A 27,236-nucleotide genomic window follows, 5' to 3' on the forward strand; every position below is an offset into this window, starting at 1 on the left:
TGAAGCGAAGTCGCCAACGTCCGAAGCGGGCATGGTGCTTAAGAAGAATGCAGCAGCCGTACATCGGCGCTATTTGCAAAATTTGCAGTTTTGCACGTGTTCGATAAAATCATCGCGCGACACGTTGCGACATGTTCTTGAAAACAATAACGCTCCATTGATTTATGCGAAATTGCAAAATTTGCAGTTTTGCACGTGTTCGATGAAATCATCGCGAAACACGTCGCGACATGTTCTTGTAAACAATAAGCTCCATTAACTTATGCAAAATTGCAAAATTTGCAGTTTTGCACGTGTTCGATGAAATCATCTCGAGACATGTATGTTCTTGACAAATATATCACATTTAACATATATGTGGATTGTGGTGGTGGTGGTCACCCTGCAGCAACGACGCTTGGCTGAAATGCAAACTTGCATTTTTAAGATTGCAGAAAAAATATCTGCGAAGATTCTAGAGCGCAGTCGAGTTACTCGCGCAGTTGAGAGTTACTTGCGCAGTTGAAAGTTAATATATCTGTAAAAAATACAGTATGGGAACGGACAGACGCTATTGCTCGTCGATGGTGCGTTTGCTTCGTGGCAGAGAAGTTAGATTTCGAAACGTACTTACTGGCAATGACACATGGTGTCCCAAGCATTCTGTATTGTATATCACTAGAACTGAACATAATTGGGAGGCTCTGGACTCATACGTTAAAACATGTTGGTGTATGGTTTGTGGCAGTGTTCGTGATGTTTATGATAAAGGATCAACACATGGGATTATCTGGAGATCACTCGTGCCACATTGGCCTATTGAAAACGAGCTCTGTTTACAGTGTGGAGGGAAATGCAAAATAAAATGGGGTCCGCTAATATTTGTATCCCCATTCGCTCCGAGGATTCTACCGATGCCACTTCGATATGTATGAGGACATAATGAACTACAACGTTCCGATTCAGGATGAAACGTGCGAGAAACAGCACAATGAGTAAGTACCGCTAATTTTCGTATATACTTGTGCAAAAAACTTTTATAAACATAATTGTATTTTTCAGTTTTGATAAACCTCGTTATACACTAACTAAGTATTTTGGGAAGGAGATTTGCCTTGACATCGACAACATATAAATTTTTGGATGTTGGAATCAACGCTGGACCTATGTCCTCTGTGGATATACTTATTGGCGATAACCGTGACAATCGGATAATTCTGCCTCATGCAACGTGGGTGACATTCGTCGAAAAACGTTCAGATATTCAGCGACTCGTGTAGTCATCGGAGCCATCATCGCTAGCGTTTCGAGATTTGGAACTCGTTAAAATACGTGACGCAGATATTGTAAAATTGACATCGTGCGACACCAGCCTGTACATGAAACCGTCAACCGTACTCTTGCAACCGTTCGCATAGCTGAGCAGCCGGACAACCTCGAGGGGCGTCAGCAACCAGGGGAGCAGCGTACACCGACAACTCGCGAACAGGATTACCGGATAAACGAGTCCGAAGAGCCCATATGGCTAGCGTTTACCTGAATCCCGAAATATAGGTGACCGGGGTACGATTGACCCCGGCGGGCGAGCGGCGGATGATCGACCGAGCGAGCCAACGAGCGGGCCTTGGAAGCAGAGCCAAGCAGAGCAGATCGGGACGAGCGCGGTCGAGATAGCGCAACGGGCACGCGAGATAGCGGGGTCACGAGATTGACCCCCGCAAACAGAGGTATATCGGTAATAGCCGGGGGCCGAACCCCGGAATACGTCTCGGGGATGATTCGAAGGCCAACCACCCGATACGCGAAGCGCCGAGAGCGATCAACGCGGAAATAGCGGGGTCACGCGAATGACCCCCGCGCAGAGGGGCACGGCGGTCGTAGCCGGGGGCCGAGCCGCATGAGTCGTTCCGGGGGCAACCCGGAGGGCAATCGAGTCGACTCCGACGCGATAGCGCCAGCGGGCGCAAAGATCGCGGCGTCACGCGGGTGACCCCCGCGCCGAGGGGCACGGAGGTCGCAGCCAATAGCCGAACCGCGGAAATCGTCTCACAAGGGTCCCGAATGACGACCCACAGGACCGCGAAGCGATATCACCGACGGGCGCGGAGATCGCGGGGTCACGAAAATGACCCCCGTACCGGGGGGCACGGAGGTCTTAGCCGAAGGCTGAGTCGCGGAGGCCGTTTCGGGGGACGTGAAAACAACGACTCACCGGGACGCGACGCGATACCACCGACGGGCACGAAAACCGCGGTGTCATAACAATGACCTCCGCGCCGGAGGGCACGGAGGTCAAAGCGGGCAACCGACTCGCCGAACACGTTTCAGGGGCGACCCGAACAACATCCGATCGACTCGCGACGCGATATTGATAACGGAAGCGAGTCTAGCGGGGACAGACGATGACCCCCGGATATCGGAAACCGAGGGAGCCCGGGAAAGATCGGCGGGTGGAAAGTTGTTAGCGGAGGCGTCGAAACTAATCCGCAGGGTCGGCAAGACCACTCCATCGTGAAACACCCGAACCGGGGAACCGGAGGAGCGGGGTCCAGCGGGACCCATGCCGATGCGTGCGAGTAGATATAAGGCGTAGATTGAGAACCGCAGGCGCATTTGGTCATAAGACGTAGATTGAGAACCGCAGCCGTCACCGGCGACGAAAACAGGCAAAAACTAGCCAAAGAAAAGTGAAAGCGGGTAACACCTGGCACGGAAAAGTACCAGGATGTGAATAACAACCCGGTGGTAGGGATAGATATCCCGAGGTGGGATAGCCGAGAGCGTTCGGCAACTCGAGGCAGTCGCTCGGATACCGCGATCGGGGTAACACGCTTGCAAGATTCGCTCATAGTTCGGACTTAGCGCGTAGTTTATCGTTGCGGTATGTAACAACCGGCACTCCCGCGTACTAGCGCGTTAAACATAGCTCGTATTATAATTGCGAGAGGCAATCAATAGCCATTTGTAGTAACGTTCGACGGAATGTGTCAACGTGAATTTGTAAACCACAACAACGATCTGAAATAAATCAGTCGTTTGTTAATATACGCAGTGTCAAGTTAATTTCGAATTACTTACCTGCTACTTACCTTGTCCCACGGCATCGATCCAGCGAAGTCCAGCGGCGTTCCAGTATGCGATTCTGCGAGGATCTGGGACAGTCAGCGACAGTTGAGATCCATCCGGGGCGAGAGGATTTGCTCGGGTGAAATACCTGAAACAGAAATCGACCGATTAATTAAACGTATCCGTTATCTACTTACCTGGTACTCCGGGGGTGGTCCCACGTTGTCCATCGATGATCCAGCAGTGGGGAGGCAGCGTCGGGGCGTCGAGACATCCTGCGTCGAGAACCTGAAAATAAGAGAGAATTAATGTGATATCGTTGCAATATCGTGTCATGATTTCGTTGCTAACCTTCTCGGTACATATGGGTCAAACCGAGTGGCGACCGTTTGATAGGCAAATCTGGCTGAATTCTCACATTTTCGTGTGATCCACGTACCCGGAGAGTGACGTCCGGTCACACTCTTTCTGTTCAAACTAGAACATTGCGTCGAAAATGTGTATTTTCAACTATGTCAAAATGTTCATGGTGTAAGTGAAAAATTTAAACAGTTTGTAACAATTTTACGCCAAAATTGTATCACCGATAAATGTAATGCAGTTAAAATTTTGTGTGTTTATGATGAAAATTTGATTATTGATTGCGAATTATTAGCCTACGCTTTAGATACTATTGTGTATAATGCGCTACATGATAAATAAATGCATATAATATGATTAAAAAAGTTTTAATTATTTTTCCTCGTCATTTACCGTTCATCCCATTCCCTGTCATTAAGCTGTTTTCGTTTATCGTTTACTTAAATGTAATATTAAAAATTAAATATCGCGAAGATCTAAACGATTAAATATCGTTGGCGAAGAAAAGATACGCGATCGCGAGCGAGAACGGGGGACGGGAGCGAGAGGGACCGCGCGCGAACGGGGGGGACGGGGGCGCGAGACACCGCGCAAACGAGAAGACGCGCGCGACCGGGAGACGGGGGAAACATCTACAAGGGAGAGATAACGCGAGCGGGAGTGTGTGACGTCATGCGGACCGGCGCGGCCGTTGCACGCGGACTCCGCGGCGCGGCGAAAACGCGGGCCCCCTCCCTCCGCGGCGCCCGAAAACGCGGTACCCCCCCTCCCTCGCGGCGCCCGAAAACGCAAACGCGGGTCCCCTCACCCCGCGGACCTTTCCCCCGCGGCGCCGAAAAACGCGGTATCCCCCTCTTTTCTCCCGCGGCGCCCGGAAAACGCAGTTCCCCCTCCCCTTCCCCGCGACGCCGGAAAACGCGATCCCCCCTCCCCCCTCCCCCGCGACGCTCGAAAAAAGCGGTCCCCCTCTCCCTCCCCCGCTACCCCCTCCCCGCGAGGTCCCCCCGCCTCTCCCCTTCCTCAGATCCCGCGGGGTGAGTTGAAATGCCCATAACTTACCTACTATCGTGCCTTCTCGTCGTTGGCTAACTGAATGAGTGATCGGATCGCGAGAAACGGTGAACACGCGAGGCCGTACGTCACCGTGTTCATGTCACGTTAAACACCACTCTGAGCTTGGTTGTGGAGCTGGCCTCCTTGAATACACCATGGTGTGGTAAGTAGCACTTTCCTATTGCGTTGTCTTCGGAACTGCTCACCTCTGTCATATGTTCCAGGTCTTCGTATTCCTGCATAAAAGCTCGGTAGAGCTCACCGAATCGCGAGTCCTGGTTGCATCGTCGCTCCATGGTTGACAGCAGGCGCTCCGCCGGCTTGCAAGTTTCAGCCAGGCTCGTTGGAGTTTTCCTGAACGGGAGTCTCATGACGTACCGTCCGGTGGCCGTACGTTCATGGGTGCGCACGAAGATCTCCTTACATTCTTTCTCTTCGGGCGTGAAAGCGGCGGGAGAGGAGACGTCAGTTTCCTGCTCCCAAAAGCGGCGCACTAGGTCGACTAGCTCGTGGTCGGCATTGAAGAGAACTGCGGTGCCCCTCTGTTGAACCACAGCCCCCTGAGAGGATCCACCCGAGGACCGTCCTTTGCGCGATGGGCGCCTGAGGTCCGCCCTTGCGGATACCGTCTTCAAAGATGGTGGAGCAGACTTCTGCTCCGAGGAGTATCTCGACTGAATCATTGTCCAAAAACCGCGGGTCGGCCAGAGGAAGTCCCTGTATGTGCGGCCACGCTGGAGCGCGCCTCGTAGTCGAGCCCTGATATAACGAGAGACGCGGCAGAACGAACGCGACGGCGGAGATTGTAGACCCGGTCGTGGTGGAAGTGAGGCTCACTGTTACTTTCCCGCGGGTCGACCCCGATTTCGAGCCGCCGATTTCGAAGATTGACACGGCGGAGTACGAGCGTTTAAGGCGGAGCTGTTGAGCCAGAGATTCCGAGATAATCGACACTTCGGATCCCTGATCGATTAGAATTCTCACAGCGTGTGGCTCTCCATGGCGATCGCCGACCATCACCCGCGCGGTTGCTAGAAGAACGGCCTTGCTATCGTCGTCTTGACGCACTGCGGATAGTGCGTTGACTTCAATGGGTTTCGGCGCGGTGAGAAGCGACGACGCGATGGCTTGAGCCTCGTGAAGCATTGTGTGGTGCCGAGATTTGCACGTCAGGCACGTCTTTGACGATTGGCACTTCGCGATCAGATGATTACCGAGGCAATTATAGCACAACCGATTGGTCTCGACGAAGGATTTGCGCTCAGCGGCCGACTTGCTCTTGAACTCGTTGCAAGTCATCAGAGTGTGCTTTCCTTTGCACAACGCGCACTGTGGGTCGGAACCGCGCTTCGCGACGTGAGTTTTCGCGGATCGGGACTTTAGGTGCGGGTTTTGGTTTCGCGGCATTGAGAGTTAGTATGCGTTTCGATATAAAGTCCGTGAGTGCCGTGTGCTCCGGTGGATTGACGGAGTCGCAGATGGAGGACTCCCACTCGAGACGCGTACGCGGATCAAAGAGCTCGACTACGAGGTGGTTGAAGAGGTCCATCCCGTGGGACTCGATAGGCCTGTCAATACTCTCCTGCGCGTTGACAGCGGTCGTCACGGCGTTGGAAATTCGGCTAAATTCTTTAGCGGTGTCCCCCTTTATCTTCGCGACGGCGGTGAACGTTGCGAAGTTGGAACGTATCAACTCCCTTTTATTCTCATAGTGCTTGCTTAAGATTGCCCATGCGCGGTCGTAATTGTCTCCTGTTATGGTTAATGACCGAATTAATTTTTCAGCTGGACCTTTTACGCACGACCGAAGGTAATGGAGACGCTCGACGTTGAGATGTCTGAGTGTCGACCGATGACCGACTGGAAGAGGTCACGAAATGACGGCCAGTCTTCATACGCGCCTGAGAAATCGCGCAACGTGATGCGGGGCAACGAGGTCTTTGGAGAGTGTTCGCTGCCTCGCGCGGACGCCGCGGACGGCTGGACCATTTTCGAGAGGCGGTTCGCGTATTCCGACAACACGCTTCGTTGGTGCACGTAAGTGATTTCGGTCGCGTCAAAAAGATCTGATTTGACGTACTCACTCTCTTCGTTAGGCTTCGTTATAGCAGGCCCGTATCATGTCGTGCTGAGATTCGAATTTCGCCCATAGGTCGTCGAGGATTCGGATTCGAGTTTCTACGGCGCTGAGGATGATGTTGGCTGAGCCCATCTTTTTCAGATTGTCGACTGCCCGAGAAATGCGACCTTGTATGTCGCGCTGACCGGTCAGCAGGGCGCTCTTGTCCGTGCTCATGACTGTCTTTTGGTTTAAGACACTCCCGAATCGCGGTTGCCGGCGAGAATCCGGCTCGAAGGACCAGAAATGTTCGAGAGTCCGCGGGTAGAGACAGTACAAGGAGGACAAGCACACGCACGTAAAATAAAGAAACAGAAATACGAAACAGAATTTATAATGTCCAAACAAATATGTACAGTTACAAAAGTTCTCTTTCAGGCAGAGTGCCGTGAGCGCGCACAGAATTTAGCACGGCGAACGCGGCGAAATCAAGCGAGTGCGTAATGCAAGGCAAAAAGCTATTTAAGCGGTTGTATCGAAAAACTAGGCGGGTGATCTGCGAGCGAAATCGATCCCGCGGCGCAGCGGCTGTCCTTTTATCACCTTCGAGGCGAAACTCCCGGAAGATTTCCCAGAATTTCGGGAGGGTGATTGGCCACCGTGCGGACGTCACCGGTTTCACGTGACGACCCGAAAGGAACGTTACTTGTTTTTAACCGCAATGTTTATAGCATGGATTTTTCCTTTGTGTTAGCTCGGTTGCTTGACTTTGTTTTCGCCGAGCGAATGTCGGCGAACCTTCCAGAATGCGAATAGTGATTTGGTATGAGAATAAATTGTCGAGCATTTCGTGAAATATTTCTTGCGCATGATTTTGTTTTACAATCTTGTCTCAATTTTTTAATATCAAATTTCATATTTGTCTCGTATTTATCAAGCCGCCGTAATCAATCGAGCAAACAAGCGAGATCAAGCAAAATTCTCTCTTTAATATAAAATATTAAAGTTTAATATTATAGTTAAAAAATAAAAAATAAAAAATGAAACAAGTATTATCTGAAAAGGAAAATCATATTGAGTTAAGACTTCAAAATATCTTCAAGCGTTTACAATAAATAATTATTGGAAATATAATCAGGGACGACTTGAAATGTGGTGAGATGGGCAGGGTACACAACAATCTTGATCTTTATACACTCTGAATACTGTCTTTATTATATATAAGTATATCACACTCTGTAACTAAACCGTAACCAACACGTCTGAACACAACGGTGGCCGAGGCTCTTGTGTGTTCACACAACGACCGAACGACCGCACGTACGCGTGGCGCCCCGAGGCGCGCGCCACACCGGAGCTGCTTTCTCGAAGGGCGGGAGCACATCGCTCGTTCAAAGCTCAGCTCCTCATAATAATCTTGAAAATAATACAAAATTCGCAACGTGTAATTTGTGCCCTAAAAAATCAATAAAAATGACGAATGGAAATACAACTGGTGTAAAGAGACACTTAGTGCGGGAACATTCCGAATTATACAGCCAGCGGTACAAATGCGGAAACGTCAAATAAGGTAACACCGATCTCAATATTTTTTATCTCTAATTTTGCGCATTTGAATTGTTCAAAATTATACCGATTGCTTATTTCATTTTGTGTTTGACCGTTAAACTGCATTTTTTCATTAAAATAGCGTATTTTTCTAAAAAATTTATCTATATACGTAACATACACAATCTGCAGAATTTTGAGATTTGTTCCGATCCTCAAAAGTGGCCATTCCAATAGGGAACGAATAATCAAACATAAAAAATATTACTTTCTCAAAAATAAATGTTTCTAGGGATCTTTTATGTTGCTAATTCAATTTTACCCTCATGAAAATTTACAATTGAGTACCATTGAAAAATAACCATTGAAAAACGATTGGAAAACCATTGGAATGTTTAGAATGGTAAATTGGCGGACGATTGAAAGAACCATTCATTGGTTAAATGGTGACAATAGAATTGATCAATGGTAACGAGTCATTATTTATCAATAGTTACCATTCAATTCGTCAATTGCCATTTTCTATTGCCAATAGTAACTATTCAATTGTCAATGGTGAATATTGCATAGCGTAATGGTGATGATCGAATTGAGTACTATTAAGCCTTGTGTCCACGATGCTAGAAGCAGTCTGAGCAGTCCGAGAGCTCGGACCGAGTTTTTGGATCGTAGACACAAAAGGTTTTAATCATGTAATTTCTCTGCATTATAACTCTATTGACAAATTCCATTGCGATTATGGATGTGATGGAGTAATAAGTCAAGTAAGAGAAGCATAATATATTAAATACATACATAATTTATTTGGCATTTATATAGAAACAGCATATGCTTCGCACGCGCCGCCGCTTTATACATACATCAGAGTTATAAATAAATTAACATTTTTAACTTTTTAACTCTCAAAATACGTATACATACTTTTATACTTAAGTTCTGTTGTACAGTTATACAGTTTACAAGTAGGTATATGTCATCGTGTGTGTGTGAAATTACACACAATATTTATCAAAAATTTTTACGAACACATCAGGTTAGCATTTCCTTTTATAAAGAACATAGATATAACGATCCTATCTTGCAATATTTTTTTTATAAATATTTAAAACTCAAGTTAGACTTTGCTTTATGATTAGAATAAAATAGTCAAATTTATAAAAAAAACAACAAATCACGTAAAGAGCACCCCACGAAAAAAATTAGTATAATCGAAATGAGTATAAACGCGAACATAGTTTTTATAATCTATTTATGTGCAACACTGTTCACTGGATAGCTTTTCATAACTTTTCACCTATCATTTATCGATCAAAGATATATATGGCTTACAATTAAGTCTAAGCTCAATGACTAAAATAAATAAATGAATAAAAATTAATAAAAGTAAATAATGAAAATAAAATAACTTGTCTTTGGTTTCATCGATTAGAAGATGTATAAAAAAAATAAAACTTTAGTAGTACAAATACTTATAACTGTGCAACGCTTTTGAGCTACTCTTTCGGGGTCATGTTGTTCAAATTGCAGGCAATAAATAAGCTTCACACTTTTCGCAGCATTGCAACATTTTTGTTGAATGGCCTTGTTGATGACAGATTGTAGTTTCTCGACAGTAGGGAATTTACTTTTTACATAAGCTAAAGAAGTATATTAAAACATATTGTTATTTCTAAAGATAATAAAATTTAAAAAAGTGCTTTGAGTATATTACGCAGGCACTTACAGTTAATAGCTGCAATTTTGCTAACATCTAACTGCATTTTGGCGGCAGTACCCTTTCGCATATGCATGTTTCCTACTTTCCCAGTCATCGATGAAGTGGCGAGCTCTTCTTTTGTGAACATGAGTGAAAGTAAATCAGTCGTGAGCTTAGTAGCAGTTGTATGATTACACATATTAAGCCTTTTACAGCTCACTGTGATATCTGTATCGCCAAGACTTTGAATCTCTTCCTACACGATAAAAATAATCAGATTAACATTTAAACGCATATGAAAGAAATATATTATTTTTCTCACCTTAACTGCTATAGGTATGTCTTCTTTAACGTAGTTATTTTTCGGATCGATTACTTCTTTTTGTCTTTTTTCGAGAACCTGGAAACTATTTGGATTGTATTTATCCTTTAGACTCTGTTTCTGATCTTGACCTTGGAGATTTAAATGAACATCATTTTCATTGGTATCGTCATTCTTCTTGAAATTATTCGCTTCAAAATTATTTGTCCTTTCTAGTTGGCCATTTTTTGTGATTCCGTTATTCTGATTGTGACTATCTTTTTGCAGTTCGGCGGAAAGATTTTCTTGTTTGTCAAAATTCATTTGGAATGATTCGTCGTGTATGTCATTTTGCACATTATTTTGTTTTGGATCACTAGTTTCAAACTTTTTTTTTAGTTTTGAGTGAGGTTTCGCATTTGCAGACATGAGGTAGTCATCTACAGACTTCAAATTATCTAACACTTTTTTGCTTAATGCTGCTGCCGAAGTTAAATCTGCAGTAAATGAATAAAAGTTAGCTCACAAGATGACGAATCACTTAAATTTTCTTTTAACTGTCGTTATATACAAAAAAATCTCCTAAATTTGGCAATTCTCAGACCAAATTACGCCAAAAAGAAAATGCAAATTAAATTTGTAATCATTTACTTTATTGTATTGTGTCATTACAAACGTACCATGTCAATATAAAACAAACCTTAAGTGTCAATTGTTTTTAGTATTATTTTTTAAAGATTTTTCTAAGTTTTATATATGTTTATCAACGCTTAATATATCTTAAAGGTACACCTACAATGCAGTATTTATTGTTGTAATTTTCACGAAATATATTCTTCAAGAGATATTCATATTATGAGATAATATAAAGCCAGCAGTGAATATAGCAAATATATATTCCTTAATTTTGTTTTTGTGCATACTCGAAAAATTTTATGTATTATATCATTGATTCTTTCCAAGTGTCTGGTTTGAATGGATTCTGCAGCGATTAATATGACACCGAAATTTAAAAGAAATGAATATAAAAGTCACAGATATCTTAGAATCGGTATAATAATTTTTCTAGACATGCTTTGGTGTCATAAAAAATAGTTTTGCATATATTTATGAATCTATAATGTTGAAAAATCAAAGACAATTTATAAATAACTCCAAATATGATCAAGAACATTATTAACATAAACATGCGCTCTACTACATTAAGTTGGTCACTACTCAGAAATTAGAGAAATTATTCGAAAAATCTATAGTTAAAGTCCGATTGACTGGTAGAGATTTTTATTTGCAAAAGTATACGATCAGTAGCGTTCGAAAACTTTATAGATAAAACTTTTATTTTTTTACTAAATGGACAAGTTGAACATAACATCGCTCATGTATAATAATAAATAATGACTACCGTTCAACATGTCCTCCATAGTGCGTTTTTGTTTCTTTATATCCTTGGATTTCTGTTTATTCTCTTTTTGCAAACAGTTTATTTTTCGTACAAGTTCCTTTTCAGTTGAATCTTCCTTTTCGGAGCTTGTATCCTCAAAACAAAAGTAAAATGTATTCAACATGTACAAATATGCAAATTATCTGACATATTCTTATTTCACCCATTTCTGTTAGTCCAATTCGACGTGATATGAATTACTTAGAAAAAAATAATTGCAATTTTTTATGAAAGTTCAGAATAATTCTAATCTAAGCGTTTTTGAAAAATAATCAAGGTAATCTAAAGGTAAAATTATAAGACACTTACATCAGATATCACCTTACGTTTTTTAGCCTTCCATGTTTCTAATGACTTACTACCAGTTCTAGAAGGACCTGCCTTTCTATGTGGGACACTCTTTACAACGTTTTTCTTTTCTTTATTTAGTTGTGATTTCTAGGTGAGAAATTTAGTTTGACTTTTAATTGACGAAGAATTATGTGGTACATATGATTAAATTCTATTATTAGAGAATATACGAAATATAACCTGTGGTGCAGAGGATTGATTCACAGAATCTTTGTCATCTTCAACGTTATCAGTACTTCGTCTTTTGATGATTTTTCTGTCCTGTTTTGTAGGATCTAATATGGAATATTTTTCTAAGTTATCGCGCATTTTACACATTGTCTTCCAGTCTAAAATATATAAAGTTCTATATTAAAAAACAATAAATAAATATTCGACCAAAAGAACAAGCATACAACATATAAATTGTCCAATGTCAAAAATACATATAGGATGTGCTTGTACATATTTTATACACCGTTCTGACGGCAGCCGAAATGATGAAAATTGATAAGTGTAAATTTTTAAAGTCAATTGAAAGTGAAAATATTATTTATACAGGATGTTTCACCTAACCTTGGAACCGTACGTTAAGACGTCCGTTCCCCAGATCAGTCGCGAACCGAGCCTGGACAACTCGAACATGTCGCAGGCGAGGAACGACATCGCCAGAGAGCAGAAGCAGCCGAGAGCGGCTACACCTGTGCCCGAGCAGTGCAGCCAGGCAACCAGGGAGCTCGACAGCGGTCTTTGCGAGGCCGACAGCCAGATGATCGTGGAGATCCTGACCCAGCGAGCCGACGAGGAAGTCAGCAGACTGTTGGTGGTGGGTTCACAGCCCGCCGGACCACCCGGATGCGAGGAGGTGCAGAAGGGGCAGCAGCCTGACTTGGACGAATCGCAGGCCACGCAGTACGAAAGATTGTAAACAAGTGGTTCTTGTCGTTCTTATTTTATTGATTTAGTGAGAACATTCTTTTATATTATTTTATTTTGTATTACTTTTCAAGAACACACTTTAGAATTAAGCAGGGTTCACATTCCCGTTAGATTATAATATTTTGATACCATTTATTTTAATTGAGATAATTTTACGATTGCATGAAGTAGCACGGCTACAATATATTACACCTTTTTACATTACACTTCGTACACCAATTTACACTACATTTGTGACTTCATATAATAATAAACCCTTAGTAAATCCTTACACTTTAACCCAGTCATTCACCTGTCGTTACATGCGATATTAAGCCAGAAGGCACAGATTGAGATTAGAAGATGGACTCGGACAAGTTCCGAATAGTTGTATTAGCCTTTATATTCATTTTGTTCGCGATTGCGATAGTTTCTATCCTACTGCTAGTGTATTCGCATAAAGCCGGTTCACAGTCATATTATTTACCGTAGAAACGATCAAGCATGAAGTTTTCGGAATACCTAGTGGTCGTTACGATTATATTCGTACCGTTAATTATTAATTTCCCAGATCCGTTCTTAGTTTTTGTTCTATTTACACTTTTCACAACATACATTTGATTTTAAACGATCCCGCAGGGGAATGACGTACCTACACCTTTGTGACACATCATTACACTTTTCACACTCGTAGCGTTGAGAACATAGCATGAAAACGACACCGATAGGGGTGATACACTTCGCTACACTTTCCTACACTTTCCTAAACTTTACACACGAGCGCGTTACCAAAGAGCGTGCGATACGAGCCAACATAGGCGTTACACTTTTATTACACTTTTACACACTTTTCCTACACTTTACACACGAGCGCGTTACCAAAGAGCGTGCGAGACAAGCCGACACAGGCGTTACACTTTTATTACACTTTGATACACTTTCTTACACTTTGTACACAAGCGCGTTACCAGCGAGCGTGCGAACCGAACCAGCGAAGGTACAACACCGAATTACACTTTTGATACACTTTTTAACTTCATTATTTTACTTAGAGCCAAATGGATTCGTTCCAGGCGTACGTTTACATTTTGTTACACTTTATTGCAATTACGCTCATTTTGATTTACACTTTGCTACACTTTTACGTAATTTTTACACTTTGGCACGGAATTGAGCCATTTTGACATTGTATTCTTTAATTTGATAACTTTTTAACTTTCCCTGTCGATATTAAGACAAATTATGTATTACTCATTATGCATGCGATATATTAAGTCGCTATTATTATACTTACCTTATTTTATATACTTACCGTTGATCACCGCCGGTGACATTAAAAGAGACGATTCCTCAAACGATCCGGGATACCTGAAAGAAAAAGAAAAAGATTAATTATAATTGCGTTTAACGCATACTTACCTGGTTTCGTAGGGATTCGTCGTGATGACTTTCATACGTGGAGAGTCACTCGGTGCGAGCCTAGTGACTCTAAGTCCGCTTACGCGAAGATTCGCGGTGCAGCGGCGCGATTGGTTCACGCGCGGGCGATTGCCAATTCGCGTCTTTGCACCTAAAGGAGCGGCATCTCACTAAAAGTGTAGATGCCGAGTCAACGCGAACGACTCGGCACAGTGCAAACTGCACTTTTAGTGTTTGAGGAGTCGTACCAGCTACACCGCAGGCACGACTAGCCAAGGACAGAGTTTGGCGCCCGTTTGCGCACCATGGCGCATGCGTCGCGCTGAAGTGGGAGAACCACACCCGTCCCTCGTGGACAGTTCGCCGTGAGATATCGAAGCGTCGACACGTAACAGCGTCGCGCGTAACAAATTCGACTTCGGCTTGCTTATCCCGTTTACCGCCTACGATAAGCGCGTGTGATATTTCATCGCGGATAGTCCGTTGCGCGATTACGTGGCGTAGAACTTGCGTGATAAAACACGTATACGGCCGGCTTATTCCGTCGATCGCTTGCGCTGTTAGCGTGAGTTATTATTGAGAGATTGTTAGAAGCGATTGCGCGATCCGGGATATTGAATCCTCAAACACGATTGTGCATACGAAAGACGAGACGGCGGTTCGAGAACACTCGACGTGCGACACACGCGATCGAGCGAACGCGTCCGTTCCTACACGGAGATTGCTGTAGTGAGGAGAATAATAAATTGTTAATCATTTTATTATAAAATAAGTGATTTCAATCGCGATCCCAGTGAAATTCCTATCCATGCATTGCGAGATTACGCGTCGTTGCACAAAAACGTGGTAGACGACCTTGAACATGTTTGCGGCGCAGTACACGGCGGCCATTAAGCTGGAAGGAAGGAAGGGACATACCAACAGCGAGAGGTTTCTGTATTTGAGCCTTAAAATACAGTGGCGACCGTTTAACTCAGCCCAAGTAGTAAGTGGCTATAATTTAAATTTTAACATCATCAATCGTTGTTCCGGTCACAACCTAACGTCATGTTACAATTAAACCCTCTGCTACCGGGACATTAATAAAAATCGTTGAACTCGGGCTTGGAGGCGCGAGCTAACCGTGCAGGCATATCGGTATAAAAAAAAGGTTGATAAAATAAACATATATATACCTACTTTTGCTTTTAATGCATTACTTACCACCATGAGCCAGGATCTTTGCGACCACAGTTTGCCAAATACATTTTTTTACTCTCGTTTTCATTATATTGGCGGGTCCAATATCTACGTTTGGCCATTGCAATTTAACCTCTTCCGTGCTGCCAATGATCTGGTCAAGTTTTTCTTCGTCTAAGCTATGTAGCAACCACTCGCGATAGCCAACCGCAATAGCATTATCTTCATTACTGAATTCACACAATACACATTCTTTGTCATTCATCTTATTTTTTTAAGAACTGCACTAGGAAATTATTGCAGTTATCAAATCTGATAGTCGGCGGATATCGTTTACGTGTGTCGGAACGTGACACGTGTTAGAGCGACTGCGCACACAGGACGCGTTGACGCGTTTAGCGTGGGGGCCGGAAGGCGACGTGATAGCCAATGAACATACAGCATACAGCTTTCTGGAGAAAGCTATAATACGCTCATTGGATATCGCATGTCATCGTTTTATTGCGCTCGTCTGCAACCGGCATAATACGAAAGTTCATAATTGCATCATGTGATTATTCAGTGTGATGCAGGATTCACACAGCGTCCAATATTCGACGTACGACGATTTTCAAAATCGAATTTTCTGATTATTGGGATTGGCGGTCGTGACGTCACAAGGCAAAATGGCCGGAGAGAGTAGGTCACTTGTCACTCTACAATACGACGTATGTGCTTATTCCCTGAACCGAATTTTTACCAAAAGTATATGAAATAGGGGTAAAATTTTCCGGGGAGTGCCACTATGTGTATAGTTTTTTAAGTCGATTTATTTATGTGGTAGCCGGCGACCTACTCTTTTTAGTTCTGTTTTCGCCACCAGATAGCGTATCGCAGTTTAGCCATTCCCAATAGATATCGGACGCTGTGTGAATCCTGCATGCTTCTCGCTATTGAAAGAACATTTAATCCGCAGCAATATATAACCTATAAATTCACAGATTGATCGTTTTAACTTCAAAACATTGAAATATATTGAACGTAACTATTACACACCTAATAGTTTATTAACAACAGGCTTAATTCAAGTTTGTATTGTATCGCTGATGCATATGATAATAAAAAATTATATTTTTAGCTTAAATTGCATAATAGTCAAAAGTAGAATATTCACGTTGAAAAAGGTAGAATCTTTGTGATAAAAATCGATACACTATGAACAATCACTATGAGCGAGGCCCATACAAACGTTACCTTATGAACGATGATGCAGAAATACCAGAATCGACATTACGTAGAAGACGCTTATTAGAAACAGCACAAAAAGAATCTTTACAGGTATACTCTTTAGAGAAATATAATTTAATAATTATCAAAACTATAAATGAAACGGAGTGCAAACACATTATACTGAATTACAAGAAATCAAAATTGGTATATCACTAATTTCAGTTTTAATTTTTTTCCCCCCCCATAAAGTTTGCTCTGTACCTATATGCTTTTTATCTTTATTAAAAGTATCGAATTTTATTAACTATGTATTTTAAACAAATAAAATTGACCTTCGCTTTATGTCGAATGTTTTTAGGCTGGAAAACATGCCAATAATGAAGATGTGTGGCACGCAGACGAATCATTGAGCAGTAACACTGATAACTTATCATCAAATTCGGCTGATACATCTAAAAATAAAGTAACAGATCGTAGCAGTATTGATGAGTTAACATCAGTTTCAAGCACTAGTGATACGTCTGAAAATAAAGAATCAGATCGCAGCAGTACTGATGACAGATGTACCGATCAAACTCCTGATATTTTCTTTGATGAAAGCTTTGATCATGCTGATGTAACAGACCCAGAAAGAAATGAAGAAAGTTTAATAATCGATTAATTATTTTCAAGAATAATTTAACGCTACCAAATCGCAAATGAGAATTACTAATAATAATATTTATATACATATAGTTTTTCCGAACCGCATTTCTGTGGGAATATATCGTATTAACGTAATATAAATCTGAAAAAAATATAACTTCGCATAAAATAACGTAAAATGTCTTTGCATATGAAGCAATTTTATGATAGATTTTTGTGTATATTTTTTAATTTGTTGCAAAAAGAACGTATAGATGTTAGTAGTACATATCATTTATTGCCGTAATAGTATTATTTTCTATTATATTTTTGTATGTAAATAATTAAATCTTTACGAATTAGTCAGCTCGATTGTATACGCAAGATTTATTTTTTAGTCTTTGTGGATCATTTTCAGAAAAATTGAATATGCAAACAACTAAAATTTGAACAAAGTGTACATAAAAACATGAAATAAAAAATATGTATGTCCAATTTAATCATATACGTAATTTTTTCACATAATAGGAAACTGTTAGGGAAATAAATGAGAGAGAAATTCACAATCAGAGAGATTATATCGATTCTAACGGAGAAGTGAATGATGAAATGTCTGATTCGGAAAACAATTCTAGTGATGAAGACGAAGATAATGTAGATATTGTGATAAGAGCTGATGTACAGAATCACAGAGTTAACGAACCGTGCGATGTTAACGAAGTAAGCAACATCTTTAATCCTATTTTTCTTTTGTGTATCATTAGTCATTTGTCTAAATTTGGGCACAAATAACGCAAGAAATATTGTGCTAAAGTCCCCTGAAATAATTTACCATTGAATTGCTTAAGCACTTGCCTTACCAACTTTTTTATATGGACTACAATATAATTATGTGTTAGATAATTTTAAAATTTTATATCCTTTAAAAACAAATAAATTTAATAAATTTCTGTGCATTATATTGGCTTTGTATTAGAATTTCAGAGATATAGTTTCATTCATTTTCTTTTATTTCATTTATTTTATTTTATGCTAAGGAGAACTCCATTATATGAAGGCAGCGATATATCGAAGGAAGAGAGTGAGTTGCTGATCTTAAGCTTTTTGATACGATACAATTTACCGGACATTGCCCTCAACGAACTTCTTGAGTTAGTTAATTGTCATTTACCGACTAATGCGCACTGGCACCTTTCTAAATTTCAATTGTTAAAGAAGTTTCGATCTGAAGATGTCAAAGTGTACTATTACTGTCCGCAATGCGAAAACACTGTTATCAACTTTGGTGCTACACACAGGAAAAATTGTGAGGAATGTGGATATATTTGTTACGAAGCTAAGCTAAAAGAAGCTCGAAATTACTTTCTTCATCTTCCACTGAAGAATCAAATTTCTCAATTGATAGAGAACGAGCGTGTGTATCAGTCTCTTAGAAAGGAATGTGATGAATCCGATGTGATTAATGGAAGAGCATATAGAAAATTACTTGAAGAAAAGGTAATATCAAAGAATGACATTACATTGCAGTGGAATACTGACGGAGTAAAAATATTTATATCCTCCAAAGTTTCGCTCTGGCCAATTCAGGTGGCTATAAATGAATTGCCGTATCATCTGAAACGTCAGTATATGATGTTAACCGGGCTGTGGTGTGGAAACAATAAACCTGTTATGAAAGTGTTTTTAAAGCCATTTGTAGCCAATTGACTGAACTGCATGAAGTTGGAATTATTTGTGTTGCTCCACAAACTGCGGAACCTATAACAGTCAAGGTACATACGATTCTCGCTTCTGTAGATTCTGTGGCTAGACCATTGCTACAGAATATGAAACAGTATAACGGAGAATTTGGTTGTTCATAAAGGTGAAAGAATCTCAATTGGCCGTGGGTATCTACGAGTATATCGCGGAATTGAGATTACAAAGAGAACAATTCGTCAACATGAGCTAGATTGCGAAGAAGCTGATCGTACAAATACCGTTATAAGAGGTGTAAAAGGATCATCTATACTTATGATGCTACCCGTATTTAATGTATTGTTGTCATGTGTGCCCGATTATATGCACAGTGTACCACTAGGCGTTGTGAAAACGTTTGCAGATAGTTGGTTTGATTCAAAGTGGCCGGACAAACCATGGTATTTAGGTCGCAACAGCAACACCGTTGACAAAATACTATTAAGTATAAAACCTCCTTGTGATATAACACGAACACCTCGTTCGCTAAACGATAGACATATGTGGAAAGCTTCCGAGTGGAAAAACTTTCTGCTATACTACTCGTTGGTTGCTACAAAAGGATCAATGCCTGAAAAATATAGGAATCATTGGTTCCTTCTAGTATTCGCTATGCATTTACTTCTGAGAGATACCGTTTCTCAAACCGATATACGGACTGCGAAACAAGCTCTGGAGAAATTTGTTTACAAGATAGAACACTTGTACGGTCCAGAATTTTTGAAATTCAACGTTCACTTACTCCTGCATATTCCTGATTCTGTAAAACAATTTGGATCTCTATGGGCCCAATCAACGTTTCCCTTTGAACACTACAACGGTGTTCTCGCCAAAATGTTTAAAAATTCACAGTGGGTACCGGAACAGATATTTAAAACATACATGCGATATAAAACAGTACATCAATTGTGCGACACTGTGTTTTCTCGTAATGATTGTTCCATACGCGGAAAACTTCTATATGAAAAGTTGCTAATTGATAAGAATAAAACGATGAATACAATCAATTATGCTCCTTCATTACAATTACTTGGAGTCGGAGTTAATATTCAATTGTCTTTAACACAACAAGTATTAATCGAAGAATTACTTATAGAGCCAGTGATTTTAGACGAGGTGTATTCGTTCCAGCGTTTTGTTTACAAGAAAGTCCTTTATCATACTGACAGTTACGAACGCTTAAAGAAAAGAGAAAATAGCACTATTAAAACAAGGGATTCAAAATATGGCACGATCAGGAATATTCTTATCATTCGAACTCTCGTGTCAGATCAAAGTAAATGCGTCCTTTTTGTAAACGAGTTACTATCAACCGGCGAAGAGCTGATAAAAGATACCAATCTAAACATTAGTTCCACTAGTTTTTGTACTTCTTTGCGGAAAACAACTCGTCAAATTTGTATATTCCCGGAATCAATATCTCAAAAGTGCGTTCAAGTTTCTTATGACCGAGAGACGATATATGCCACACCGCTCGTCAATTCTTTCGAGAAAGATTAATTATATTATTTATTTAAAAAAGCGAAGTTATTATTTTAAATAAGTGAAAGTTAAACGTAATAATAAAAAATATTTAAATAAAAAATGTATAACTAATTTACAAATGCATAACTGCGCGATGCAAGTTTATTATTGTATAAAACTCTTAATAAATTATGTATTAACAGATTAATCGTAGAACCATTAATTCTACAATTGGTCAATAGTAACGTTCTAAACAGTTACAATTGATAAACAATATTCCAAATAGTTACAATTGGTTAATAGTAATGCTGCAAATAGTTACCAATCGTCAATGATAATGTCCCAAATAGTTACAATTGGTTAATAGTAATACTCCAAATAGTTACAATTAGTTTATGGTTAAACTCTTAATTGTTACCATTCAGCAATGGTAATACGCCAAATAGTTACAATTAATCAATGGTAACGTTCCAAATTGTTACAATTTGCCAATGGTTAGAAGACAACTAGTTACTATTAAAAGTGTTAACAGTTCACCATTTACACCATTCAGAACCAATGGTCACAACGAACGTACTATTCATTGCACCATTCGGATTAAATTGTAACCATTGGCTGACTAATTGCAAATTTTCATGAGGGTAATCACAGATTTATTTTAGGTATTGAACCATTAAATTTACTTAAATTTTTTTTATTTTTTTCTACTAGATTTAATCACGCAAAAAACAAATCGTTATCAGTCACAAGAATTAGCTTAACATTGCATGGATAGCATATACACACATGTATATATTGATATATTTAGTATTAAAAAAATCACATGTATCACCCAAAAAAAAGTAATTTACTTATTAAGTGAAATTTCTTGTAATCTCATATTCTAAGCAAAAGCTTTTACAGAAAGAGTATTCCTCTTCCAATAAAGTAGACTAAGAATCTATTGGTTATTATTTTAACAGTTTTCCTCTTGTATTAATAGGAATGTTTTCTTTATGCGGAATGCTTTCTTACATGCGATACGAGAAATATGAAAAACAATGTGTGTCGCTGCGTTCTGCCGTGATTAATCAAACGTGATTAATTTATCCCGGCAGTCTAAAGATTTAAAACAACCTAGCTTCCGAAGCGCGGATTTAGCTCGCGGCTGGTCAGGGTTCGGAGTAGGCGCGGAGGAAGACACAAGACTCGGTTAAAATATAATAAAACAGAATAATGTATTTATTCAATTACGCGTGAATACATAGAGATGCTCGCGGGAGCGGTGAGTATGTACAAAAGGTCGCGGTCGTTGCTACGATAGCGATGGACTACAGTGATACGTGTAATAGGTCGCGGGCGCGGTTTACAAGATACGTGTGATAGGTCGCGGACGCGGTTACAAGATACGTGTAATAGGTCGCGGGCGCGGTTACAATACAGGTATCACAGAGCGTGCGGACGCTTGGTAGAGCGATGATGCACGGAGATCGCGGGGTTTCGCGGATCGGCGGGCGTGCGGGCTCGCTGAGGTATTTCGGCGCGGGTGACGCGGTATCGCAGGTTTGGATATCGCGATTGGGCGGGATATCGAGCGGCTAAGACCCTTAGCGGAGATAGAGAAGTACTCTCTATTTCCTGGCGCCTCGATTCGTGTAGGCGGGAGGCGGCACCGGGTGGCCAAGACCCTTGGCGAGTAAGAGAAGAACTCTCTTACCCTGGTTCACTCCGGTGTCACAGGTGTTCGTATGAGATTTCGAGTCAACCGCCTAGATGCTTCACTCGGCAGAGGCAGAGAATACTCTCTACCTCCTGGTTGTTCGACTGTGGGATTTCGGGATCCGTGAGCAGCGGAATCGGTCGGATCGGTTTGCTGGCTCACGGCGGAATCTAAAAACCTAGCAACATTGCTCGGTTTATATACGCCCGCGGTGACGTGTCGGCGTGGCGGGGGTATACGCGACGGCAATCGCGCGCGCCGGGATGGAGCGGTGGAGCGTTCGGGAAGTACGGCGCCTCGACGCCGCGATTGCGTTCGGTGGCTCTCGGCCGTTTTCGGCACCGCTCGGCGCTTCGAGTCGGTTGCCGCGCTAAGTCCGTTTGCGGACTGATACGCGAGATTGACAATTTAAAAAGGGCACACCGTGCCTTGTCTCGCCCGGCGGGTGCTCGGCCGGGCGGCATCCGGTTGATGTTCGCCGGGAATGATGCATTTTGGGGCGCATCGTTACAGATTTAATAAGACAATAATAATACTGATATATTTTCAGAGTAGAAATAAAAGTCGAGTTTTCTCACAAGAACAATTTAAAACTATGCTGGTTGATTGGGCTGCGAAAAAGTATCTCCCTTTTAACTTTTTTGATGATCAATCGACTCAAGATTTGTTTCACTACCTTCATCGCGGTGTAAATATTCCAAAGCATAATGGAATGCGATCCAAAACCCCCTAGAACAATTCTCTAAAATGCAGGCAATAGTGTTCAAGATACTTCACGACAATGTTTCGAATATTTCTTTTACTATTGACGCTTGGACGTCAATAGCTCATAAATCTTACTATGGGATAACGGCTCACTTTATTGATGATCAATGGAACATTCAATCTCTAGTTGTAGATTTTGCACCTTCTAATGGTCGTCACACAGTAAAAAATAAAATGTTAATCGTAACATTTTTCGAATGTCCCAGAAAGTCCACTCTAAATTTTAAGTTAAAATAACTCATTCATCGTGTGTTACTTGTTGACAAATTAGAAATGTTAATTTATTGACACTATATTTTACATTTATATTTGTTCTTTTAACTTTAAGTATAATGTAAAAATAACTTGTAAAAAATGTCGATATAACATATTTGAATAAACGATAGTTATTTCAACTTAAGAGAAATGTTGTTTTGAACATTTGATTGTAGTAAATTTGATTATTTTGTATGTCAAAGTTTACGATTATTTGAAGATTTACTTAAACTTTTGTTTATGTTAAAATAACTTTAAGGCGTGTTGATTTTTTGAAATAATTATGTTAAAAGAACTCAAAATAATATTCAATTTCTAAATGACATACATAAAGTGTTAAGTTATCACGTTGACATTAATATAACACATGAAAATGTTACGAAAATAATAACATAGCTGTTGTATGTTAATTTTACATTGAAATAATAGTCAAATCTTGGTAACACAAGAAAATTTTAACATTTGGACGCACGATTTTTTACTGTGCATTCTGGTAAAGATATTGCCGAAATCTTTTACAAGAGCTTAAAACCATGGAATCTCCTTTCTAAAGTACAAGGCATAACTCTCGACAATGCATCGGCAAATACAAAATTTATGAAAGAGCTAGAACCACTCATGAATGCTGAAAATATTAGTTTTGACCGAAATAATCAACATTTTCATTGTTTTGCACATGTAATAAATTTAGCCGTGAATGATATGCTCAGACTAATACAGTCTAATATCGATGAGATAGACGACGAACCGAGCGAATCCGATGAAGATGAAGAGATTTATCCCGATAATTGTACGAGAGTACTTACAAAACTTCAACATCTTTTTTGCAAAATTAAATATTTAGAACAATGGACAAATAAATTGAAATTATGTTGCGAAACAACAAATTCTCGCATGATTTCACCAAATCTATGTGTAGCTACACGGTGGAATTCGGTTAGTGACATGATAGACTCTGCGCTGCAGATGAAGCAAGCTCTAAATTTATTGTGCGAAAATAATGATATTATGAAGAAATACCTTTTATCGGAAATGGAGTGGTCTCTTTTGAATATTCTAATTAAATTCCTACGGCAGTTTAAAGTTTTGTCAACTACTCTAAGTGGCGAAAAATATATAACTTTACCGCTTGTTGTAATTGGTATTAATATGATGCTTGATAAACTTGAAACGTTCATTTTATCATATCAAAATTTGCCTGACAATTTTGTCACAAAGAATGTTGTCCATCAAGCCGCTACTGCAGCCCGAGACAAATTAATCAAATACTACAGAAAGTCTAATTGGATTTATTGCATAATCCTTATTCTCGATTCACGACACAAAGTAGAGACTTTCCAACTAACAACATGAGACAACTTTTTTTATATTCAGTATTTCTTTATTAGTAAGACAAGGAAATTTTTGGTAACTTCAGGTACATATAGCAACAGTTTGTAAAATATCTTCGCATTATCAATTTTGTTTTTCTTTTTTCAATTCTTTTCGCAGTTTTTTCAATTCAGCCAGCTGCCTTTTTTTTTCTTCTCGTTCCAGCTTTTTTTGTTCTTGCGCTCGCTTCTTCTCTTCTTGCACACGTTTCTTCTCTTCTTGCATTTCCTTCCTTCTCTTTATCCTATCTTCTTTTTCACGTAGAATGTTTCTTTTTTCCTCTTGTTTAGATTTTTCATATTCCACCCACTTATCGGAAGTAGCCACAGTGGGAGGCTTGGGACCGTTGAGGGGCCTCTTCCTTTTTTTGTTTGGAAGATCCGGGGGCCAAAATAGGGCATCTTTGAACGGATCTGGAATACCTTCGGGGGCTCTGCTGTCAAGTCTCACGTCTGCTGCAAATCAAAAGACGCCAAATACAGGAAAAATTCAAACATTTTTGTATTTTTGTATTTTTATACAAACCTGCGCCTGGTTTATTTTCCGAAATTAATTGCTCGGTCTCCAAGGGGTCAGTTGCGCTATTTGATTTTGATTGCGTCGCCGAATGATTGACCAGCGCCGCTATTTTCGTCGAGATTGATCGTTGCCAGAGTCTCATCGTGTTCGACCGCCAGCACAACGATGCTTTGATCTGCCCCCAAACTCAGACTCTCATTCGCCGTAATTATTGCAGCGCAATCCGTCGGGGTTCCTCTACCGTCTTCGGCCGTTGTTCTCTCGGCGTCCTCTAACTTTTGATCGTCGCTCGGTACCGCTGCATCGTCGATTGTGCCCGAATCTACACTCATTTTTTCGTAGCCTATATATACAAACACAAAAATATCCAAAACATAAACTAAATAAAGTTAAATAAAATGAACTTTGCGGAAGTTCATTTTATCCACGACAAAAAAAAGCAATCAAAAAACAGTTTTCCTAAATTGTCTGTTTATACCAGTGACTCCCTTCATTTGCAACCAAAACGTAAAAAGTCCTCGATTTTCTACCGCGCCACTCCAAAAACTAATACGTTCCGATTCGATAAACTCTGGTAGCAGACCAGCTGGTAGCCGCTCTTCGAAGAATTTCAGAAACTCCGCCGATTTGGTGTCCTCAGCCTGACTTTCGACTTTGTTGTCTTCCTTAGATTTTCGTTTCTTTAAACCTTTTCTAAGGACATCAAAATCGACGGCATTTGCCGAAAACGGGAACAATCCACAAGACGCGAAGCCTCGAATAATTGTTCCCGTGAGATTCATGCTGTCGATTGCAGTTTTCAGCACTGGCGCAAAGTTTTTTGTTAGACGATCTCTGTCGTGGTCAAGTCTCCACTTGTTGACTGTTTTTTTCCATGACGATTTTAGCGGGTGAAATACAGCGACATCCAGGGGCTGCAAAATATGCGTAGCATTCGGGTACAATGCGATCAGTTCGATTTGATGAATCCCTGCAGAACTCGCTCAGAGGCATCGTACAATGCGAAAAATGGCCATCGACATAAAGAACAACGGGAAACTCGACGTTATTTTCTTTCAACCATGGATAAAAAACGTTTGCGATATATACGTAAAACGTCTCGGCGGTCATCCACCCCCTTTCCGATGTACCGATGTTCCAACCTTTAGGGACGTTTCGAGCTATGCTCGCCGGAATTCTCCGGTACCAATACATCACCATTGGTGGGGCCATTACATCCGCCGCGTTAACCGTAAAGAGAACGGTGAGGCACTCCTCATCCCCATTGACGACTTTATAAACCGATCTCGCACCTTTTCTTGCAATCACATTCTCGGCCTTCGGACATAGGAAGAATGCACTCTCGTCGCAATTGTAAACTCTCGAGGGATCAATATTCAACAAGTTCTGCGTTGTTAAGTAGCTCTCGACCTCGGCGAACCAATTTCTGAGTCTTTCTTCCGTCGCCGAAGCGCGACTATAACTCAGATTTTGAGCTATTCTTCGGCTAAGTTCCGGGTGACGACGGAGAAACGCCTCGTACCAGTGACGGCCGGGACGATTCTCTTTGAACGGCGTTGGTCGTTCGAGTCTCACAACCAATCGTGCAGCACTGTCACACAGCTGATCCTTGGATATCGGGAAACCTTTTTTACTGACATGAAAGATCCACTTGACAAGCTGGGTTTCTTCTTCCGCAGACAGAATACTAGACGGTCTCTTCTTGACGAGTTGTGAAACACCTTGTTTGTGCTTGTTATAGAGAGTGCTTCTCGGAACGTTGTGCATTTTACTCGCAGTCCTCAAAGGCACGCCCATTCTTACTGCAGCCAGAGCAGTTTTTATTGACGATTTTGTATACTTTTCTGTTTTCGACATGATGCCAGCGTCTATAGTAACATAAATAGATACATACTTGAAATATGCGTGGAAAGACTTTTTGCATAATGCTCGATTAACCTAAAATTCCAATGTAAACAATCTGCTGACTACATAATAGCAATAACGAACTCGTTCGACGAAGCCAAATTTGTAAAATGTTAGATATCATACTGCGAATAATCATCTCAGTTTAACGTAATTTTAAATACACTAGTAAACAATGCCGTACTTTAAGCACATTAGTAAACAATGCCGCGCGTCAATGCTGATCGTTCCATCAAGGTTATGGCCGCTGTGTTCGTTGCGTCCGGCAATTGGGACATCACCCGATCGCCTGGTTGTACCAATATCCAGCCACTTGGTTGGCTATTGATACACCATACG

General features: G+C 40.9%; 3 protein-coding genes and 1 pseudogene across 3 annotated transcripts; 1 reads left to right on the top strand and 3 right to left on the bottom strand.

Moving 5' to 3' along the window:
* Positions 1-4,923: 4,923 nt before the first annotated feature.
* Positions 4,924-5,865, bottom strand: LOC139824736 (uncharacterized). Its single transcript, XM_071797274.1, has one exon. It carries the CDS (start codon positions 5,863-5,865, stop codon positions 4,924-4,926), a length of 942 nt encoding a protein of 313 aa, XP_071653375.1.
* Positions 5,866-9,381: 3,516 nt separating this feature from the next.
* LOC139824737 (uncharacterized) lies at positions 9,382-15,834 on the bottom strand. Its single transcript, XM_071797275.1, has 7 exons — positions 15,374-15,834; positions 12,035-12,183; positions 11,813-11,941; positions 11,465-11,597; positions 10,084-10,559; positions 9,789-10,017; positions 9,382-9,702 (listed from the first exon to the last, which is right to left on the bottom strand). The coding sequence occupies exons 1-7, from the start codon at positions 15,612-15,614 to the stop codon at positions 9,491-9,493; spliced, it is 1,569 nt and encodes a 522-aa protein (XP_071653376.1). The 5' UTR covers positions 15,615-15,834; the 3' UTR covers positions 9,382-9,490.
* A 1,799-nt stretch (positions 15,835-17,633) lies between these two features.
* Positions 17,634-19,036, top strand: LOC139824741 (uncharacterized). Its single transcript, XM_071797279.1, has 2 exons — positions 17,634-17,901; positions 18,220-19,036. Exons 1-2 carry the CDS (start codon positions 17,792-17,794, stop codon positions 18,887-18,889), a joined length of 780 nt encoding a protein of 259 aa, XP_071653380.1. The 5' UTR covers positions 17,634-17,791; the 3' UTR covers positions 18,890-19,036.
* A 3,049-nt stretch (positions 19,037-22,085) lies between these two features.
* On the bottom strand, positions 22,086-26,864 carry LOC139824738 (uncharacterized; annotated as a pseudogene).
* Between the last annotated feature and the right edge of the window lie 372 nt (positions 26,865-27,236).

The sequence above is a fragment of the Temnothorax longispinosus genome, unplaced genomic scaffold (genome assembly GCF_030848805.1).
Source record: "Temnothorax longispinosus isolate EJ_2023e unplaced genomic scaffold, Tlon_JGU_v1 HiC_scaffold_54, whole genome shotgun sequence".
NCBI classification, from domain to species: domain Eukaryota; kingdom Metazoa; phylum Arthropoda; class Insecta; order Hymenoptera; family Formicidae; genus Temnothorax; species Temnothorax longispinosus.

Coding starts and splice junctions, on each gene's coding strand:
- LOC139824736 (XM_071797274.1), bottom strand. CDS start 5,865: ATGCCGCGAAACCAAAACCCGCACCTAAAGTCCCGATCCGCGAAAACT.
- LOC139824737 (XM_071797275.1), bottom strand. CDS start 15,614: ATGAATGACAAAGAATGTGTATTGTGTGAATTCAGTAATGAAGATAAT. Junction 11,942..12,034: donor ATCAATCCTCTGCACCACAG/GTTATATTTCGT, acceptor TTTCTCACCTAG/AAATCACAACTAAATAAAGA. Junction 9,703..9,788: donor CAAAATTGCAGCTATTAACT/GTAAGTGCCTGC, acceptor ATACTTCTTTAG/CTTATGTAAAAAGTAAATTC.
- LOC139824741 (XM_071797279.1), top strand. CDS start 17,792: ATGTCTGATTCGGAAAACAATTCTAGTGATGAAGACGAAGATAATGTA. Junction 17,902..18,219: donor GAACCGTGCGATGTTAACGA/AGTAAGCAACAT, acceptor TTTTATGCTAAG/GAGAACTCCATTATATGAAG.